The 23,051-nt window shown below is 31.4% G+C and overlaps 1 protein-coding gene across 1 annotated transcript; it reads right to left on the reverse strand.

Moving 5' to 3' along the window:
* Positions 1 to 4,118: 4,118 nt before the first annotated feature.
* Positions 4,119 to 5,025, reverse strand: LOC149199953 (uncharacterized). Its single transcript, XM_089399488.1, has one exon. The coding sequence runs from the start codon at positions 4,901 to 4,903 to the stop codon at positions 4,220 to 4,222; it is 684 nt and encodes a 227-aa protein (XP_089255614.1). The 5' UTR covers positions 4,904 to 5,025; the 3' UTR covers positions 4,119 to 4,219.
* Positions 5,026 to 23,051: the final 18,026 nt, after the last annotated feature.

A 23,051-nucleotide genomic window follows, 5' to 3' on the forward strand; every position in this document is an offset into this window, starting at 1 on the left:
TTATGAGTTTTATATAAATTAGTGAGGTGAAAGTATAACCCAATAAAGATGTGTTATGTCGAGGAAAAAAGAACATCTCTTTTAAAAGAATAATATAATGCTTAAAGAAAAGACTTAGTGACATTCGAAGTAGTCTATCATCCCATTGATTGGGAAGAAAGACATGAAAAAAATCTAAAAGGATTGACAAATACAATAATATCTAAGAAATAAATATTAGAAGGAATTTGTATAGAGGCATGATCAATTGTGGAATAATATTCATTCCACCTACCTGGGAGTTGAAAATAGTATCAGGCTTTAATAACTTTAGTAGCTTTGTACTTTGTAGTAGCTTAAGAAGTTTTTTGAATGCTTTCAAGGTCAAGGGGGCCAAACTCTTTTTTACTCCAAGGTTAACAATTTTGGTCTTTGGATTGAAATGTTGCACACATAAATAAATTATTCTCTAAAATCAAATACCTCAAGGACGCATGTAGTTCTTGTCGATCCCATGGTCCAAATTATGTTATTCCTTTTCTCATGTGGTGACAAGTTCAAATATCACTGGTATGTAGTCAACTAGGGAATATTTTTATCTTTGCGAGCAAGTGAATTGAATGTGTCACTACAAGTTGACTCCCTCTTCTTTCTTATAGCTATTTGATTGTTGTACTTAGGGAAATATGTCTTGATTGAAAATTCCCTTTATTGAGCCTTAGCTATTAATTCCTGATTCCTTAGTACAATTATTAATATCACCGACTTCTCTTTTACCATTCCATTGGTCAAGGTAAAATAATAAGTAAAAGTTTCTAAGCAAGATCATGCTTTACAAGGAGTCATAGGGAGTAGATAGCGAAGTTTTATTTCTATCACATTACCTTTACCTAGAGATAAATTCCCTTTATTGATGCTTTAAGTGACCTCAAAATGAGCGAAAAAGGGAGAAAGAGAGTAAATGTGGTGGAATGATTTCCTAATGTGTGATAAACACAATTAATGTTAAATAATGACAAGGGAGCAAGAGAGTAAAGGTGGTGGAATGATTTCCTAACGTGTGATATCCACAATTAATGTTAAATAATGACGAGGAGCGCAAATGAATACGTTGTGTGAGAAACTTTTGTTGTGTAAAAGATGAGTATGTGTGGAGATATGATATGTGGAAGTGTGTATGGGAAAGAACAAAATGTAGAGATAAAGTATGTGGAACAAAGGGTGCGTGGAAGCAAGTGCATAGAACCAATGTGCAAAGATATATGTATATAATTTGAGTTCCTCTACATATTGGGAAATTAACTAAGTGTTGCATATAAGGAAAAAGTGTGGATGGACCTGAATAGAGCTTTTGAATAGAATTTCTTCTTATCATAGTACTAGACAATTTTTTGAGTCAACACTCAAGAAGTCACCATGGTCTATTGAGAAGGAAACTTATGTGAATTTAACAAAGTCAAGGTAGTTAGGGTGTTGAAGCCAATGAGGATTGAATTTGAAGGATCAAGAAGAGTGGTTTGCAAAGTAGTTACCAAATTCGCTCGAATCTGGCTAAAATATTGGAAAATTGGCCAATTCGATATGAATACCGTATTATTCTATAAAATTGGATTTGATTTTCAAGGATAAGTGGTTGGATAAGCTGTTAAATGAAAAATTAAATGCCTCAAAATCCGGGGTTGGTGGTTTAGGTAGAGGCAACAAATAGTGGTGGGATGGCATCCACGAAGAAGGAAAGAGACAAATAGTGGTAGGATGGCATCCACGAAGAAGGAAAGAGATTGGAGAAACTGGAAAATCACAGTGGAATAGGAAAGTTTATAATTTTCCAACATTATTGTTTTCATGGGTTAAAAAGCCAGTAAAATAGGAAAATGAAGAATCTGTTACACTGAATTGTAAAAGTTTGTTAATTTGTAATAGATGTTAATTTTGCAATAACTGATTTTATGGAATTTCAGATATTTTTAAAAATGTTTATATTTATTATGAAGGATTTTAGATAAATTAGAAAAATATTTTAGATTTAAATTTAGAAATAAGAAAGTATTGAAGGGAAGTGAAGTTTTTTGTTGGTGAATTGTATTTGTAAGGTTATTACATTATCTAGTTTATTGGATGTTATCTAAAATTCAAAATAAATTTAGAAAACACTGGGCTGAAAATATTCTGTTACAACAAAAAAAAATTTAAATAATAGTTTTTAAAATGTAGTGTCGAAAATTTTTTTCGAATTAAAAATTTTCCATTTGAATTTTTATCGTATCGAATTCGAACTTGGTAACTATGGTTTGCAACATTATTGGCTTCCAAAAGTAGGATATTGTAGTTTGAGTTTGCATTCTAAGATCATCATGATTCATATTCATCTATTAGTCTTGACTAGGACTCTATCAAATCTTTTGTCAATGAAATCCTCACCAAGCTTATTGTTTGTTCAAGTTTCCAGGCAGAGGGTAGGCTTAATGTCCACAAATACAACCTATTCAAAAGAGATCTTGAAAATAATCACCAAGATGATCCTTGCAAGGATGGTGGTCCATTCCTCTTATCCAAGATGATCATTCTAAGGATGGTGGTCCATTCATCTAGAAGTGAACATAATCTAAACTGGGAAAAACGCAATAATGCACAAACTTGGCAAGTTGAGTCCAAAGGATGTGGCTAGGAGTGCAGTTGGTGTTGTTTGAAGCGTTCTTTTGGGTTCTTCCGGCCACGTGATGCTGAAAACGCTCCAAATGAGATCTTAATTTCATGTTTGACTGGGGTGACTATGAACTGTGAATATGACAGGCCGTCGATTTAGCACCGTGTTATGACAGACAGGCCATGTGTCGCAGAAAATACCATGCGTTTCCTCCTGCAACGGCTAGTCTATTCTATTCCACCGGGGTGACAACATGATAGCTACCGCTTGTTTTGGCACATACGTAACTAACTCTTTCTAAATTTTCGGTCAAACATATTATGTAGTCAAAGACTCAGTATTAAACACCGACAATTATACTTAAGAAAAACAGTAAAAATTTGAAAGTACAGGAAGTTTTTTTATAGATAGATCTTTCAAGACACCCTCTAAACTGTAAATTGAATGACTTGAATTGTATTTTTCATCGGAATGAGATTGTGAATTTTACTGGTTTAAAATATTTTTTTTCAAATGTAATCCTAGTCTACTGAAAGCACACTACATTGAGTATTACTGCATTTTTCTTTTAAATTAAATGCTATAATTTTTAATTAGGTTGTAAATTTTACTGGTTTAAAATAAGTTTTTGTTTCCAAATCTCACCCATTAATTTTTTTTTAAGAAATTTAAATTTAAATTTAGCTAGATTGTGAATTTTAATGGTTTAAAATAAATTATTGAATATCAATCTAACACATTAAAAACTCTTCAAAAATTTAAATTATATAAATGAAACTTGAGATTTTTAGAAATCCTATCCAAGAGAATTAACCCTAAAAAGGAAGGTATTGGTTTACCCTAAAAAGGAAGGTATTGGTTTAGTATTGTTTATGGAGGTCACAATTTGGTTTAGACCCAAATTTCTTTTCTGCTTGGAGATATATATATTTTTTTTAAATCTGATTGTTAGAACATTTAATTTTTTTATTGATGCTGGTAATGGATTCTGCATCATCATAAAAGCTGCTAGGGCACAAAAAAAAATATTGAAGCTTGATAGTTGTATTTGGGATTTCTAAAAATTTCAGCTAAATTTTATCCAAATCTAAGTTGTACTTGGGATTTCTATAAATTTCAGCTAAGTTTTATCCAATCTAACCTGAATTTCCGAAAATTTCAACTCAGTTTTATCCAAATATCAACCAAATTTTATCCAAATTAAAATTGTACTTGGGATTTCTATAAATTTCAGCCCAGTTTTATCCAAATCTAACCGGAATTTCCAAAAATTTCAACCCAATTTTATCCAAATCTAATTTGAATTTCCATTGTTTTATAGAAGAAATTGTACCTATTCTATAAAATAAAATACCTAAAATGGCAAAAAAAATTTAAGAATTAGCATATGGGGTTGTATAGTGCCACAATCTCATGTTTTGCTGAATTAGAGTACTTCAACGTTCAAATGATTATAAGTCCAATGGAACAAAAACTGTAGGAAGAAGCTATGTACAAAAATATTGAGCCAGAAAATTTGGCCGATCTGTGGTTTAATTGATATAGACAAATGCCAAGAAAACGAAAAATCATACATTTAACTGATCAAAAAGATCAAGAACTGTTAATCGGAATCGATCTTTTAATTTTCATGAACATCCTGTGGCCAATCCTCTCCTCCTTTTCGCTGATACTCTCAAGCTTTGGTTTCCAACACTGCCCTCTGGACTTCACCAACTGCTTATAATCTTTCTGCAATTGAGGGGTATTGCAGAGCTCAGCATCTGCAAAATCGCTGGGCACTGGAACCTTGCTTTCATCAACGTTCACCCTCCCATCTTCCATAAGTTTTGTAACAAACTCTGGGCAGACTCTGATCCGAAGGCCTCCGCCAACATCGCTTTTCTGTATCTCAAACGGCTGGCAGAGGGCAGACGCGCGTCCGATGCTGCGGAGAGCTGGGGATGCGCGGGCAGCGGGCGAAAGAGCAACTTTTGTAGGCGGCGGCGGTGATATCAAGGAAGCAAGCGATACGAGCGATAGAGGAGACTGAAAGAAATGGTCGGGCAGAAGGAAGTAGATGTTGCCCGCCTTCAGCTGATCGTCTGGAGAAAGCGCAGGCGTCTTCTGCCCGAGATAGAATGAGTCGGAATGACATACTGAATTTTGGGGGAATTCCTGCATGAATTGGCTCGCCTTGACGGATTCAGGAAGGATCCTAATGCTGCCATCTGAACGAACCAGCTGGATGGTTTCCCTGTTATTTCCCACCAGCATGCAGGAGGTATGGTTACCCATACCTTATTTGTTATGAGTAAACAAATGGAAGCATGAAGATGCAAGGAAGGATCGCAGAAGCGGCGTTTTATACAAATTCTATAACCAGAGTCATATAGAAGAGAGACGTGGAGGAATAGAGTAGATAAGGTCAACCAGGCCGCCATCCATGGTATTTTAGTTACAATATACATCTACCCCGTTGCGGAAGTATCTTTAATTAGTTTTGATTTTGACTGGGCGAGGTGCGATAGCGTCGGTTTTGACCATAAATTAGAAGTGTTCTCCGGTTTGAATTTTTGAATGGAATCGTCTACCCAGGTGGAGGAATTGTCCGGACGGGTTGGAATTTGGGCAAAAAAATTTCAAAAAAATTTGTAAAATCAGTCTGTCAATTTTGTTTTTGATTGTGGAAATGGATTCACCACCATCAAAAACGTCTAAGACGCCAAAATTTTTGAAGTTTTTTTTCAGAAAGAAAAGCTGTATTGTATTATAATGAGCGTGTATAATAGATCCTTCATACATGATAAGAGGAATGTAGTCCAGATGAGTCTGAACATAGCATATAGCCTAGACACATTAGCAGTCCGTCCATCACCAAAAAGACGGAAATAGTTGTGACATAAAACATATACAAAACATATGCTTAGACAGTTCTTGACAACCTAAACAGATGTAAACATTTGCCTGGACAGATCAAAGGAGAAAAATATAATCCCCAAAATTTTTGAAGTTTAACAACTATAACTTGGATTTACAAAAATCCTTGCGGTATTTTCTCTAAATATGACAAGAATTTCCATAACTTTCCGGGCCATTCCTCCAGCTAGTTAGACTCCGGCTTTTTGAATGTGTTTGTGTAAGGATACCCACCACAATTTAGGTTGGATGGAGAAATTTTGTTTTTTTATCTTAATTTTGTGATCATTTTTTTAATAGTGGAAATAGATTTAGGATCATTAAAAATAGTTGGCACTCAAAGTCAATTTCGCTTGAATGGAGAAATTTTTACTTTTCATTTTAATTTCACGATCATTTTTTAATGGCGGAAATGGATTTAGTAGGGTTATTAAAAATAGTTGGCACCCAAAATCAATTTCGCATGAATGCGAAAATTCTTACTTTTCATTTTAATTTCGCGATCACTTTTTAATGGTGGAAATGGATTTAGCACTATTAAAAATAGTTGGCACCCAAAATCAATTTCCTCTCAATGGGGAAATTCATTCTTTTCATTTTAATTTCGCGACCATTTTTTAATGGTGGAAATGGATTTAGCACCATTAAAAATAATTGTCATCCAAAATCAATTTCCCCTGAGTGGAGAAATTCTTACTTTTCATTTTAATTTCACGATCATTTTTTAATGGTGAAAATGGATTTAGGTCCGTTAAAAATAGTTGGCACCCAAAATCAATTTCGCTGAATGGAAGAATTCTTATTTTTCATTTTAATTTCAAGATCACTTTTTAATGGTGGAAATGGATTTAGCACCATTAAAAATAGTTGACACCAAAAACTTATTTTACCTAAATAGAGAAATTCTTACTTTTAATTTTAATTTAGCAATCAATTTTTAATGGTAGAAATAGATTTAGCACCATTGAAAATAAATAACACCCAAAATCAATTTCACCTAAATAAAAAAAATTTACTTTTCATTTTAATTTGGCGATCATTTTTCTAAAGATCATAATGGATTTGGCACCATAGTTAACACCCAAAATCTTAAAATTTAATAGATATAACTAAAAATGGGCCATATTTACGGAATTATAATCTCTTTAAAACTTGATAGATATAACTAAAAATTCTAAAAAAATTGACCATATTTATAAAATTACAACCTCTTTACACAACAGTTTTTTTAATTCTATTCAAAGTTTTATTATAGAATTCCTGGTTGGTTGCATCCACTCAATTCAAAGTTTTATGGTAGAATTCCCTTTTTGCTGCATCCACTCAATTAAAACATGGCGTGGTCCAATGAAAAAAACACGAGGCGTGTAAAGGTATTATATGTGGTGAGCATTGTAAGGCGTGGTCCAGGGAAATACGAAGGCGTGGAAAGGTATTTGTATGGACAGGGCATCAGTTAAGTCAATGGTTGATTTTGTTGGTTTCCCCTTCAGTTTTCACTATCGGTTAAATTGGATTCCGAAAATATTTAAGATTTTCTTTTTTTTTTAATAAAATAGGTAATGTAAAGAATGGATGATTGTTATGTCTAATTTGTGGTTTGAATAATGGTGATTTAGAGATATTTAAAAAAGTTTTCAAAAGGGAGAGGTTAGTTCCTATCAGAAAGTTTTATTGGCTTTTTTTCTTTAATACATATATACATATTAGTCACAAGCTGGCATTTGACACATCCGTCATATTATAGAAGAAACTTGTTATACGCTGCATTGCAACTCCACAAAGCGGGATTCGATCACAGGTGGGGTGCATGGCAGCCGACTGCCCCACCGAAAGTGGGATTCCATCGCAGGTGGGGTGCATCGCAGCCGACTGCCCCACCGAAAGTGGGATTCTATAGCAGGTGGGGTGCATGGCAGCCGACTGCCCCACCATTGACCCATGCACCGGCGTGCAAAAGATATTTAAAAAAGTTATTCTTCAAAATAATTAGAAAATGTATGATTCGATTTTTGTTCATCAAATCTTAAACTTGACGGATTAATCTTTAGCATCAATTAATTTTTATCTATATGATTTAGAATTTGTAACTTTTTCACCATAAAATATCTAACAAAACACTCTATTACCCTCTATTCTATCCCAATTTTATCATAAAATACCATTAACAAAACATTATGTTACCCTCTGAGCTAAAATATTTGGAAATTTAATAAATATTCAAAAAAAGTTAATGATTTGATTTCAATTCTATGGATTCAATTCCAATTTATTTTTGGACTCTACAATCCAGACATAATCATAACGTCAACATAACTCTAGCCATCCAAATGCAATGAGTGGTTGGAATGTAGCATAACTGTAACCATGCAAATGCAATGAGTGGTTTCTGGTTCAAGCTCTATGTGGGCCATGGTGTTGCAATTAAATCCAATACACTTCCACGCGCCAAGTAAAACCATCTGCACAAGCTGCATAATCTGTCATATTCTGTTTTGTATGTTTGCAATAAAGTTTAAACGTGAAAACTTTGTAACGGAAATATAATCTCTCATATTCTCTTTTGTAAAGGTTAAACGTGAAAACTTCTTAACGGAAATATATGAGGTGAAATATATGAGGTGACGTCAAGGTTTAAGTTTAACAAACGTGAAAACCTCTAAAAAGAAAATAAAATAATAATAACAATATTTTCTACCAAGGAGGGATGATTGGTAAATGGTGGCTCAAATTTAATGTGGAGTTTTGTTTTTTTTAATTAAAATATTTCAATGGATATCCAAACTCGACCACACAATTTTGGTGATATATTGTATATATTTTATTCAATAAATAGAATTATCTCATTTAAATTCAATTTAGTATAAAAATAATTATATTTTTTTTATTTGGAAAATTAAATTTTTTAAATAAAATATTTATATTTAATTGGGGAGGTGTTTTTTTAAGAATTAAAATATTTTAATGGATATCTAAATTGCACAACATAATTTTGGCGATAAATTGTAGATTTACCTAATTTAAGTTATAGATTTATCTAATCTAAATTCAACTCAATAATAACAAAAATAAATTGTATAATTACTTAAGTTAAGTTGTAAATTTATATAACTTAAATTTAGCTAAGTAAAAATAAAAAAATTGCAATTCTTTTCAATTTTTTATAAACAAAAAATAAAATTTTAACTCACAAGCCGATCTCTTGACTTGGTTTCAATCTAGTTCGAGGCTTGCCTTAATGAACTGTGCAATCCTTGAGGGAAACAAACCTTGCTCTTGGGAATTGCCCAGTCCAAGCTAGCAGTGAGCCCTTAGCTCCAAAATTGCACATGGCCAACTGATTGTCTGCCACTACAATGCAAAGGGGGATTGTCTGCCACTAGAACGCAAAGGGGGGTTCTAAGACAATTTTTGGGTTAAATGTCTTGAGACAAAAGAAAACTTGTGCATTGTCTTTAAATGGATGACTCAAATTAAATTGTCTCAAAATTAAATTTTCTTAAAATATTCTCTCTATAAAGACAATATATAACACAAGCATTTTTGTCTCTTCGGAGACAATTTCATTTTTCTCTCTCTAGAGACAATAGATTGGATTAAATACATATTGTATTAAAGAGACAATGTCTTTGATCCTAACTATTGTCTCTCTAAAGACAATAAAAAATTACATTCAAAGATAATACATCACTTTTGTCTCTTTAGAGACAATATAAAAGAATGAGTCTAGAAAAATATCTCACCATTGAAATAAACCAATATTAAAAGTATTTAATTAAAAATAAACTACAATATCATTGATTAAGTGGAAAGAGACAATGTCTTTGATCCTAACTATTGTCTCTCTAGAGACACTAAAAAATTACATTCAAAGATAATACATCACTTTTGTCTCTTTAGAGACAATATAAAATAATGAGTCTAGAAAAATATCTCACCATTGAAATAAACCAATATTAAAAGTATTTAATTAAAAATAAACTACAATATCATTGATTAAGTGGAAAGAGACAATGTCTTTGATCCTAACTATTGTCTCTCCGGAGACAATTAAAAATTACATTCAAAGATAATACATCACTTTTGTCTCTTTAGAGACAATATAAAATAATGAGTCTAGAAAAATATCTCACCATTGAAATAAACCAATATTAAAAGTATTTAATTAAAAATAAATTACAATATCATTGATTAAGTGGAAAGAGACAATGTCTTTGATCCTAACTATTGTCTCTCTAGAGACAATAAAATATTACATTCAAAGATAATACATCACTTTTGTCTCTTTAGAGAATATAAAATAATCAATCTAGAAAAATATCTCACCATTGAAATAAATCAATATTAAAAGTCTTTAATTAAAAAAAAACACAATATCATTGATTAATTCATATTAGGACACAGTGGAATCGAACCACCAACCTTCTCCTTATAAAGGAGGCGCTCTTCCATTGAGCTAGCACCCTTCAAAGAATTATGTGAGAGTTATGGTAGTCCTTGAAATTGCATATATAGGCATTGATTTTAAAACTAGCAATTGCACCGAGAGTTTCAAAGGAACGCTGATAGAAGTGGGAATGTGGAAGCCAATAAGGAAGTGAAATATATGGAAAGTGAAATACAATTGAAATTAGAGTCTCTATATATCTTCTAAAGCATGTAACAAGGAGGTTAAATTTAAGAATAAAGTTACACTCACATAAATGTCCCAGAACATTGCAAATCTTTATAGGCACAAAGTATATCAACGTCTCATAGAATCCAAAAAAATTAGAATTTTTGTAGAAATGTTGCACAAATCCAAAGGAACAACGGAAATCATTTGCTTGCTAATGTAGGAGATGTCCAACCCCGCTTGATCACTTGGCAAAGTGAAATTACACGAAACTCAAAGACATTATATCAATCCTTTTTAGCCCACCTTACTTACCCAATAAAATTTTTGGAGTACCTGTTCCAACATTTTATAGGCTACTTGAGAAGAAAAAAAGACACATAAACCGATGTGACCCACTGCTAGAAAATTATCAACAATTTCAATCTTCTTGGAAGGCAGTAGGTCAATATTACTCCAAGCTTGAATTTTTGCTTTTTTAAACTTTCCTATTATCCATCACCAACAATCAACAACTGAAAAACTATTTACTGAAGAACTTACCCAAATAAGAAATAGTCTCCCCAAGATTCATAAGATTTCATTTATGATTCAGCCAAGTAGGGGATTCATCTTGGCCAAATTGAAACTTGTTCTCTCCTTTCTAACAACTACTCTTACTCCTTTTGCAAAAATGTCCGAGCAAAAATTAGTACCCTCCATAAACTGTTGAATCAACGAATGTGTTAAATTTGAGCCATTTGCAAAGTGGAAATTTTGGTATATTACAATACATATCCTGAAATTTGATATCATATGAATAACTTAGATAAGAGAAATAATGAAAATCTTTTACAAGTGATTTTTTAGTGGCTGAATGTCAATTCTCCGACACCCTTATTAGAGGTAATAATACTTCGATATTTTTTCCAAAGAATATCTAATACTCAAATAATGAGGTGTAGATTGCAAGTTACCTTTAAACTGGTGTTCGTCACTCATTCCAGCCATTGAAATGGTCTATATATCAATGCATGTTTTGTACATAGTAAAAGTGGTAAGCTTTTAGGAGTTCTTTCTAGTGGACAAATTCTTGGACTAGCCCGGTGATCTTACAAGGGTGTGAAAGGCTTCACCTAACACTCAATCCATTGCCTGCATCCCATCAACATCTAGCACCATTTTGTGATCTTTCTTCAACCAGGTATCAAATCTTGCAAAAGTTAAATACCTTCCCTAAGATTGTATCTAGATACAACAAATCTCGTTTCTCTTTGCTTTTGTGATCGAAAAAGAGAAGCAATGAAATAAAATTTGGGAAAAACTATTTTCTATAATGGTAATTGTTTCCTCTGGCTCCAGGTAACAAGATACTAGAAATAAAAGAGAACAATGGGGCATGAAACTAGATCACAATAATGCTTTCCAATAGCAAGGCTCGCACTACCAAGCAAATACAATTTTACATTACCCGTGTCTTCTCAGAAAGACTGGTTGGGCTTTGATCCTAAATCTAGCAAGGTCAAGGACCAACGTTTTTTTAATTTAATGTTGATTATCTTCCAACGCTTGGAGTATACATTGTGGTGCAAGAGGCTAGAGATTAGGAATCAATCAGTTTTTCTTGTAAGAGGGAATCACCTACATATAATTGTCTCTTGTTTTAGTATAGCCAAAAATCCACACAAGAACACATTCCATCCTTGAAATGATGATACCAACTGGCATCCCTCACAATAGGTTCTTGCCCTGCAAGTTTATAAATGAGTTTAAAAACAGTATGAAAATCACCACAAATGCAAAGATTCTTGATAATTCGAATATGCTCGATTTTTATCTACAAGATTTAGAACCTATAACCTTTTCACTATAAAATGTCTTTAACAAAACACCCTATTGCCCTCCATCTTTTCATTATAAAATATTTTTAACCAAAAATTCAATTACCCACCATCTTTTGTGTTATATGACCAATGGGCTAAAATATTTGGAAGTTTAATAAATATAAAGAAAGTTAATGATTTGATTTCAATTTTATCGATCCAATTCCAAAATTATTTTGGACTCTTCAATCCAGACATAATCATAGAGTAAACATAACTCTAGCCATCCAAATGCAATGAGTGGTTAGAATCTAGCAACACTGTAACCGTCCAAGTGGTTTCTGGTTGAAGCTCTATGTGCGCGATGGTGTTGCAATTAAATCCAATACACTTCCACGCGCTAAGTAAAACCATCTGCAGAAGCTGCATAATCTGTCATATTCTGTTTTGTATGTTTGCAATAAAGTTTAAACGTGAAAACTTTGTAACGGAAATATAATCTCTCATATTCTCTTTTGTAAAAGGTTTAAACGTGAAAACTTCTTACCGGAAATATATGAAGTGACGTAAAGGTTTAAGTTTAAGAAACGTGAAAACCTCTTAAATTAAAATAAGAATAATAATAACAATATTTTCTACTCACAGGGGATGATAGGTAAATGGTGGCTCAAATTTAATGTGGAGTTTTGTTTTTTTAATTAAAATATTTTAATGGACATCCAAACTCGACCACACAATTCTGATGATATATTGTACATACTTTATTCAATAAATAGAGTTACTTAACCTAAATTCAAGTGATTATAAAAATGATTACAATTTTTTTATTTGAAAATTAAAATTTTAAAATAAAATGTTTATATTTAATTGGGGAGATGTTTTTTTAGAATTAAAATATTTTAATGGATATCCAAACTCCACCACCCAATTTTGGTGATAAATTTTTGATTTATCCAACTTGGGTCATGGATTTACCTGACCTAAATTCATTAAGTAATAACAAAAATAAATTGTAGATTTAGCTAACTTAAATGGTAGACTTATTTAATCTAAATTGTAGACTTATTTAATCTAAATTTAACTTAATAGTAACAAAAAATTTACAATATTTTTCCATTAGACTAATTAATTTTTAAAATAAAATTTTGAAATAAAAATCATTAAATTAAATATAGTTATAACCATAAATAACATATATTCAGATTATGTCTGTAAATATTTACTAATTATTTTATTTATCACTATAAAACTACATATACGTTATAATAATTTTAACAATTTTACGTTATAATAATTTTAATAATTTTCTATAAATATTAAAGATTAATTCTCGAATAGAGAACAAATATCAAAAAATCACTTTTAACTATATTTCCCTTGAAACCGATATAAATGTCTCTTCAATAATTTTAATAATTTTCTATAAATATTAAAGATTAATTCTCGAATAGAGAACAAATATCAAAAAATCACTTTTAACTATATTTCCCTTGAAACCGATATAAATGTCTCTTCGTTTGATGTTTGCTAGTATAAACCTTCAACACTTAAAAGACTTTGAGTAGAATAATTTTCTATAAATATTAAAGATTAATTCTCGGAATAGAAAACAAATATCAAAAAATCACTTTTAACTATATTTCCCTTGAAACCGATATAAATGTCTCTTCGTTTTATGTTTGCTAGTATAAACCTTCAACACTTAAAAGACTTTGAGTAGAATATTTTGACATAAATATGAAATTAAAAAGATAGGATATAAAAATAATTTTATAAATTAAATATATATATGTAAATAGAATTATAGATTATTTATATTGTGTATAAAATATATAGGGAATTTTTTATTTATAATAATGGAGGAGATCTAGTTGTAAGTAAAAATAGCTATGGTAATTGGGTAAATAAGAAATTTATTTGAAATTACCACTCATAATAATTTATTTATTGGATAATGGAGCATTGATAAAATACCAACATTAATACCTTATTAAGCGAAATATAGGGAATAGACATAAGGAAAATTTTGAACCCAACAACAAGGTTTGATAGAGTACCCAAGTACAAAATCTCATAAGCCAAAAACGAGAACAACTTGTATGGAAAAACTCCTATTCAAAAGAAAGAAAAATGGTAATGTTAATATAAACATGGATGTTGAAACCCTAGATCCCACAACGGCCCATTGATTGGAAAAAATAAATACACACTCCAATAAAGAAGTACCAAAAACTTTTGAAGATGAGAACCAAGAAATCTTAGTGAACTTGGTTGATCTCTGAAGTAGAAGAAGTTGCACAGGCACAAGAAAGCAAGCACTAACATCAACCTCATAAAATATTAAGAAAAAATTGATGTTGGTAAAGAACCATAACAAAGGATTCAAATAGAAGCAACCACCATCAACCTTCAAACTAGCAATGAGTCATGTATACACTAAAAGGTTCAAATAAGAAGTATGGAAAACTCGTAAATGCAGAAATTAAAAGGTTCAAATAAGAAGTATGGAAAACTTGTAAACTCGGTTTGGAATAAAAAAATATATAGCATAGCTTCCCTCTTAATTTGTTGTGACTGCAAAAGTTGAACAATACATGGTATGACCACTCCTAAGGAACTTTGATCATTGTCACCATCAAATTTAATCAAACACTAGTAAAGGCACAATCAATAAATCATCTAGACAATAAAGCAACAAAAATAGGTTGTCTTGATCATAAATACAATCTCCATGATCATCAACCCCCCAAACCCCCACCCCCCGACCCCTTTTTAAACACACTTGAGGTAGCCATTGTGATCAACATCAAATAAGAGGAACATTATACGATTACACAACTAATGGTACACAATGATATGAAGAACGCAAACACCTATTAAAATTATGCCATATCCATCCCTCAATCCAATTACATTCGATCTTGATGGTTGGCATTGATCCACAATTTATCCTTTCACGGCCCTTCTGCAATCATTTCAATACATAATTACCAATTTTCTAACTCCTAGCGAAAGTCCTCTCTTTCATATCAAGGTGTTGGTGTGGCTCAGATTTATGTTATATAGACTCATATCTTGGTGTAACAACATGGTCATCTACAATACCATTGTCAACCATCTCATTTAAATCTGTGTAGCATAGTCATCAGAAGGTTGCTCTTCTAGCAACTTAACTTGAAGTCCACTTGCAACAAATGACAATTTCTTAGATCAACATGACTATTGGTAGGTAGTGAGTTAGCATCAACAACATATGTAATACCTACTCAAGATGTCTACACTTCAAAGGCAATATGAATGCCCTGTCCATTTTTCCTAAGTTATTTCATATATCCCATTTTTCTTGGTACTCAAGATCCAATATCAGTGGTGTACTTTCCAAAGCTAGGTGTAATAAAAACATGTGATGAAACATCAATATTTGCATCAAGACTACAATCAAGGTCATTATAGGTGCAGGAAGGAAGATGTGAGCCTAGTAGCTCAACAACAATAGGCTCCTTCCCAAAATTATGTAGGCGACTTTCTAGTTAAAGATTTTATTTGCACTTGTGCAAGCCCTAGATAATATCATTTTTCTTAGTCAACTACAACAAGAATGCATCATAATATTCTTTCAAGGCTTGATGTTGATATTTTCTTGAGAAAGGACAATTTCTTCACAAAACATTTCCACCGAGGCTTTGAAGTAGGAATGATTAGTAGATAGTCAAATATTAATCTCCTCCAACCTATAAGTTTTCTTATTCAAGGAAACTTCTTCTAAATGAAAGAGATTCTCAACTTATTCCTACTAATCATCAATATAGTCGACCATAGTTTGAAAATCATTTTTTGGAATCTAGAAAAAGGTTCCCATTTTTGTCACCAAACTATAAACCTTATTTTTTTGTTAGCCATAGTAGTATGGAATTGACTCTTGAGTGTTTTATTTTTTGTTTTCAAGAAATCAATGGTCGACTTCAAGTGAAGGATCGTGTTACGAATTTTATCAACTACCTTCTCACAGAGTTGTTGCAATCTATAGCCAGTGAGCTAAAATATTTGGAAATTTAATAAATATAAAAAAAATTAATGATTTGATTTCAATTCTACGGATTCTTTATTTTTGGACTCCACAATCCAGACATAATCATAAAGTCAACATAACTCTAGCCATCCGAATGCAATGAGTGGTTGGAATGTAGCATAACTGTAATCATGCAAATGCAATGAGTGGTTTCTGGTTCAAGCTCTATGTGGGCGATGGTGTTCAATTAAATCTCTCATATTCTCTTTTGTAAAGGTTTAAACGTGAAAACTTCTTAACGGAAATATATGAGGTGACGTCAAGGTTTAAGTTTAACAAACGTGAAAACCTCTAGAAAGAAAATAAAATAATAATAACAATATTTTCTACCAAGGAGGGATGATTGGTAAATGCGGGCTCAAATTTAATGTGGAGTTTCGTTTTTCTTAATTAAAATGTTTCAATGGATATCCAAACTCGACACACAATTTTGGTGATATATTGTATATATTTTATTCAATAAATAGAATTATCTCATTTAAATTCAATTTAGTATAAAAATAATTATATATATATATATATTTATTTGGAAAATTAAATTTTTAAAATAAAATATTTATATTTAATTAGGGAGGTGTTCTCTTTTAAGAATTAAAATATTTTAATGGATATCTAAACTGCACCACATAATTTTGGTGATAAATTGTAGATTTACCTAATTTAAGTTGTAGATTTATCTAATCTAAATTCAACTCAATAATAACAAAAATAAATTGTAGAATTACTTAACTTAAGTTGTAAATTTATATAACTTAAATTTAACTAAGTAATAACCAAAAATTTACAATTTTTTGTCAATTTTTTATTAAAAAAAATTAAAATTTTAACCCACAAGCCGATTTCTTGACTTGGTTTCAACCTAGTTCTAGGCTTGCCTTAATGAACTGCACAATCCTTGAGGGAAACAAACCTTGCTCTTGGGAATTGCGCAATCCAAGCCAACAGTGAGCCCTCAGCTCCAAAATTGCACATGGCCAACTAATTGTTTTCCACTACAATGCAAAGGGGGATTGTCTGCCACTAGAACGCAAAGGGGGGTTTTAAGACAATATTTAAGACAATTTTGGGTTAAATGTCTTGAGACAAAAGGAAACTTGTGCATTGTCTTTAAATGGGTGACTCAAATTAAATTGTCTCAAAATTAAATTGTCTTAAAATATTCTCTTTATAAAGACAATATATAACACAAGCATTTTTGTCTCTTCGGAGACAATTTCATTTTTGTCTCTCTAGAGACAATAGATTGGATTAAAGACATATTGTATTTAAAGAGACAATGTCTTTGATCCTAATTATTGTCTCTCTAGAGAGAATAAAAAATTACATTCAAAGATAATACATCACCTTTGTCTCTTTAGAGACAATATAAAATAATGAGTCTAGAAAAATATCTCACCATTGAAATAAACCAATATTAAAAGTATTTAATTAAAAATAAACTACAATACCATTGATTAAGTGGAAAGAGACAATATCTTTGATCCTAACTACTGTCTCTCTAGAGACAATAAAAAATTACATTCAAAGATAATACATCACTTTTGTCTCTTTAGAGACAATATAAAATAATGAGTCTAGAAAAATATCTCACCATTGAAATAAACCAATATTAAAAGTATTTAATTGAAAATAAACTACAATATCATTGATTAAGTGGAAAGAGACAATGTCTTTGATCCTAACTATTGTCTTTCTAGAGACAATAAAAAATTACATTCAAAGATAATACATCACTTTTGTCTCTTTAGAGAATATAAAATAATGAATCTAGAAAAATATCTCACCATTAAAGTAAACCAATATTAAAAGTATTTAATTTAAAAAAACTACAATATCATTGATTAATTCATATTAGGACACAATGGAATCAAACCACTAACCTTCTCCTTATAAAGGAGGCACTCTTCCATTGAGCTAGCACGCTTTAAAGAATTATGTGAGAGTTATGGTAGTCCTTGAAATTGCATATATAGGCATTGATTTTAAAACTAGCAATTGCACTGAAAGTTTCAAAGGAACACCGATAGAAGTGGGAATGTGGAAGCCAATAAGGAAGTGAAATATATGGAAAGTGAAATACAATTGAAATGTGAGTCTCTATATATCTTCTAAAGCATGTAACAAGGAGGTTAAATTTAAGAAGAAAGTTACACTAACATAAGTGTCCGAGAACATTGCAAATCTTTAGAGGCATAAAGTATATCAACATCTCATAGAATCCAAAAAAAAATTAGAAATTTTGTAGAAATTCTGCACATATCCAAAGGAACAATGGAAATCATTTGCTTACTAATGTAAGAGATGTCCAACCCCCCTTGATCACTTTGCAAAGTGAAATTACAAAAAACTCAAAGGCATTATATCAATCCTTTTTACCCACCTTGCCCAATAAAATTTTTGGAGTACCTGTTCCAACATTTTATAGGCTACTTGAGAAGAAAAAAAGACACATAAACCAATGTGACCCATTGCTAGAAAATTATCAACAATTTCAATCTTCTTGGAAGGCAGTAGGTTAATATTACTCCAAGCTTGAATTTTTGTTTTCTAAAACTTTCCTATTATCCATCACCAACAATCAACAACTGAAAACTATTTACCGAAGGACCTAACCAAATAAGAAATAGTCTCCCAAAGATTCATAAGATTTCATTTATGATTCAGCCAAGTAGGGGATTCATCTTGGCCAAAACGAAACTTGTTTTCTCCTTTCTATCAACTACTCTTACTCCTTTTGCAAAAATGTCCGAGCAAAAATTAGTACCCTCCATAAACTGTTGAATCAATGAATGTGTTAAATTTGAGCCATCTGAAAAGTGGAAATTTTGGTATATTACAATACATATCCTGAAATTTGATATCATATGAATAACTTACATAAGAGAAATAATGAAAATCTTTTACAAGTGATTTTTTTGTGGCTAATGTCAATTCTCCAACACCTTTATTAGAGGTAATAATACTTGGATATTGTTTCCAAACAATATCTAATACTCAAATAATCAGGTGTAGATTGCAAGTCACTTTAAATTGGCATTCATCACTCATTCCAGCCATTGAAATGGTCTATATACCAATGCATGTTTTGTACATAGTAAAAGTGGTAAGCTTTTAGGGGCTTTTTCTAGTGGACAAATTCTTGGACTAGCCCAGTGATCTTACAAGGGTGTGAAAGGCTTCACCTAACACTCAATCGATTGCCTGCATCCCATCAAAATCTAGCACCATTTTGTGATCTTTCTTCAAGCAGGTATCCAATATTGCAAAAGTTAAATATCTTCCCTAAGATTGTATCTAGATACAACAGATCTTGTTGCTCTTTGCTTTTGTGTTCGAAAAATAGAAGCAAAGAAATAAAATTTGGGAGAAAATATCTTCTATAATGCCAATTGTGTCCTCTGGCTCTAGTTAACAAGATACTAGAAATAAAAGAGAACAATGGGGCATGAAACTAGATCAAAATAGTGCTTTCCAACAGCAAGGCTCACACTACCAAGCAAATACAATTTTACATTACCTGTGTCTTCTCAGAAAAACTGGTTGGGCTTTGATCCTAAATCTAGCAAGATCAAGGACCACCATTTTGTTAATTTAATGTTGATTATCTTCCTATGCTTGGAGTATACATTGTCGATGCATTGATCCTAAATCTAGCAAGATCAAGGACCACCTTTTTGTTTATTTAATGTTGATTATCTTCCAATGCTTGGAGTATACATTGTCAATGCAAGAGGCTGGAGATTAGGAACCAATCAATTTTCTTAGTAAGAGGGAATCACATACATATAATTGTCTCTTGTTTTAGTATAGCCAAAAATCCACACAAGAACACATTCCATCCTTGAAATGATGATACCAACTCGCATCTCTCACAATAGGTTCTCACCCTGCAAGTTTATAAATGAATTTGGAAGCAGTATGAAAATCACCACAAATGCAAAGATTCTTGATAATCCGAATATGCTTGATTTTTATCTACAAAATTTAGAACCTATAACTTTTTCACCATGAAATGTTTTTAACAAACACCCTATTACCCTCTATTCTATGACTTTTTAATTATGAAATGTCTTTAACAAAACATTCAATTACCCACCGTCTTTTGTATTTTATGGTCAATGGGCTAAAATATTTGGAAATTTAATAAATATAAAGAAAGTTAATGATTTGATTTCAATTCTCCAATTCCAAAATATTTTTGGACTCTAATTCCAGCCATCCAAATGCAACGAGTGGTTGGAATCTAGCAACACTGTAACCATCCAAATGCAATGAGTGGTTTGTGTTTCAAGCTCTATGTGGGCCATGGTGTTGCAATTAAATCCAATACACTTCCACGCGCTAAGTAAAACCATCCGCATAAACTGCATAATCTGTCATATTCTGTTTTGTATGTTTGCAATAAAGTTTAAACGTGAAAACTTTGTAACGGAAATATAATCTCTCATATTCTCTTTTGTAAAGGTTTATTTGTGAAAACTTCTTAACTGAAATATACGAGGTGACGTGAAGGTTTAAGTTTAACCAATATTAAAAAGTCACTTTTAACCATATTTCCCTTGAAACCGATATAAATGGGTGACGTGAAGGTTTAAGTTTAACAAATATTAAAAAGTCACTTTTAACCATGTTTCCCTTGAAACCGATATAAATGTCTCTTCGTTTGATGTTTGCTAGTATAAACCTTCAACACTTACAAGGCTTTGACTAGAATATTTTGACATAAGTATGAAATTTAAAAAATAAGAATATAATTTTTTATTTTTATTTTTATAAATTAAAATATATATTTATAAATAAATATGTAAATAGAAATATAGATTATTTATTTGTGTATATAATATATAGATAATTTTTTATTTATAATAATAGAGGAAATCTAGCTGTAAGTAAAAATAGCTATGACAATTTGGTAAACAAGAAATCTGTTTGATCTTATGACACATAATAATGATTTATTGGAAAATGGAGAATTGAAAAAATACCAACATTAATACCTTATTAAGCGAAACATAAGCAGTAGACATAAGGAAAATTTTGGTCCCAACAACAAGGTTTGATAAGGTACCCAAGTACAAAATCTGATAAGCCAAAAACGAGAACAACCTGTATGGAAAAATTCCTATCCAAAAGAAAGAAAGATGATAATGTTAAGATAAACATGGATGTTGAAACCCTAGATCCCACAACGGTCCACTGAATGGAAAAACTAAAAACACACTTCAATCAAGAAGTACCAAAAACTTTTGAAGATGAGAACCAAGAAATCTTAGTGAACTTGGTTGACCTCTGAAGTAGAAGAGGTTGCACAGGCACAAGAAAGAAGGCACTAACATCGACCTCATAAAATCTTAAGAAAAAATTGGTGTTGGTAAAGAACCAAACAAAGGATTAAAATAGAAGCAACCACCATCAACCTTCAAACTAGTAATGAGTCATGTAGACACTAAAAGGTTTAGATAAGAAGTATGGAAAACTCGTAAATGCAGACACTAAAAGGTTCCAATAAGAAGTATGGAAAACTCGTAAACTCGGTTTGGAATGAAAAAACATACATAGCATAGCTTCCATCTTAATTTGTTGTGACTGCAAAATTTGAACAATACATGGTATGACCACTGCTTAGGAAATTTGATCATTGTCACCATCAACTTTAATCAAACACTAGTAAAGGCACAATCAATAAATCATCTAGACAATAAAGCAACAAAAATAGGTTGTCTCGATCATAAATACAATCTCTATGATCATCAAAACCCCCCCCCCCCCCCCCCCCCCCCCCGCCCTTTAAAAACACTTGAGGTAGTCATTGTGATCAACAAAGTTTGAAAATCATTTTTTGGAATCTAGAAAAAAGTTCCCATTTGTGTCCCCAAACTATGAACCTTATTTTTTTGTTAGCCATAGTAGTATGGAATTGACTCTTGAGTGTTGTATTTTCTATTTTGAAGAAATCAATGATTTACTTCAAGTGAAGTACTGTCTTACGAATTTTGTCAGCTGCCTTCTCAGAGAGTTGTTGCAATCTTTTACCCACCTTGAAAATTGTTCACAATACCAAGTTAATTATATGTTAATCAAACCTAGAAATAACAAAATACATTTGGTAAATTTACTAATATATGACCATGATAGAAGGAATGTGGTACGATGTTTATCAACTGCCTTCTCATAGAGTGCTTGCAATCTTTTATCCACCTTGAAAATTGTTCACAATAACAAGTTCATTATTGTTAATCAAACCTATCAATAGAAAAATGTGTTTGATAAATTTACTAATATATGACCATGATAGATATTATCCCAACTCACAAACACACAATTGTAATAGCTCTAACTTAATAGAGAAAAATTAAGCAACATAAAATATCACCAACCACCAATTCTAAATGCTTTGTTTCCAATGGTAAACAAAATATGACTTACAATGACATATCAATGGGTCTCTCATATACATAAAATGAATTATTTTATATGATATACATTAAATGAATTATTATTTACCATATACAATAGGAAACAAAAATAGTCATTGCATGCAACTCCAAAATCCTTCCCAAAATAGTTTGAAAATATTGACGAAGTATTGACTCTTGCTTTCAAATAAATGCAAACAATTAATATATCTGCCCAAGGTACATATACCATTGCCACTCTACTTAATTAGGGATGGATTTTGAAATATTTGATAATTAATTTGGATGATAACCACACCTTAACCGAACCTTTATGATAATTAGACTATTGCCATGAATTCAAGTGAAATTAAACTATGCTTCTTATTGATAGACTTAGCTCGTCCTTGAAGACATGGATGAAAAATTCTGGAAAGATTATTCACCTATCGATATGTAGAGGGGGCATGTATACTAACTTTCTGTCTTGGCTAATTGGGATGACTATAGATCCTCGATTAAAAACATAAACACAAAAATGATAGAATTATATCTTCCATAGTTTATCTGGTTCAATCCCCTCTTGATTAAGTGATTAATTTGTTTGGAAATAGTTAAAATAAGGGAAAATCTTTTGCAAACCAAT

This window comes from Pinus tabuliformis, chromosome 2_1 (genome assembly GCF_031772625.1).
Source record: "Pinus tabuliformis cultivar Carrire ecotype Pingquan chromosome 2_1, CPIR1, whole genome shotgun sequence".
Taxonomy (NCBI): domain Eukaryota; kingdom Viridiplantae; phylum Streptophyta; class Pinopsida; order Pinales; family Pinaceae; genus Pinus; species Pinus tabuliformis.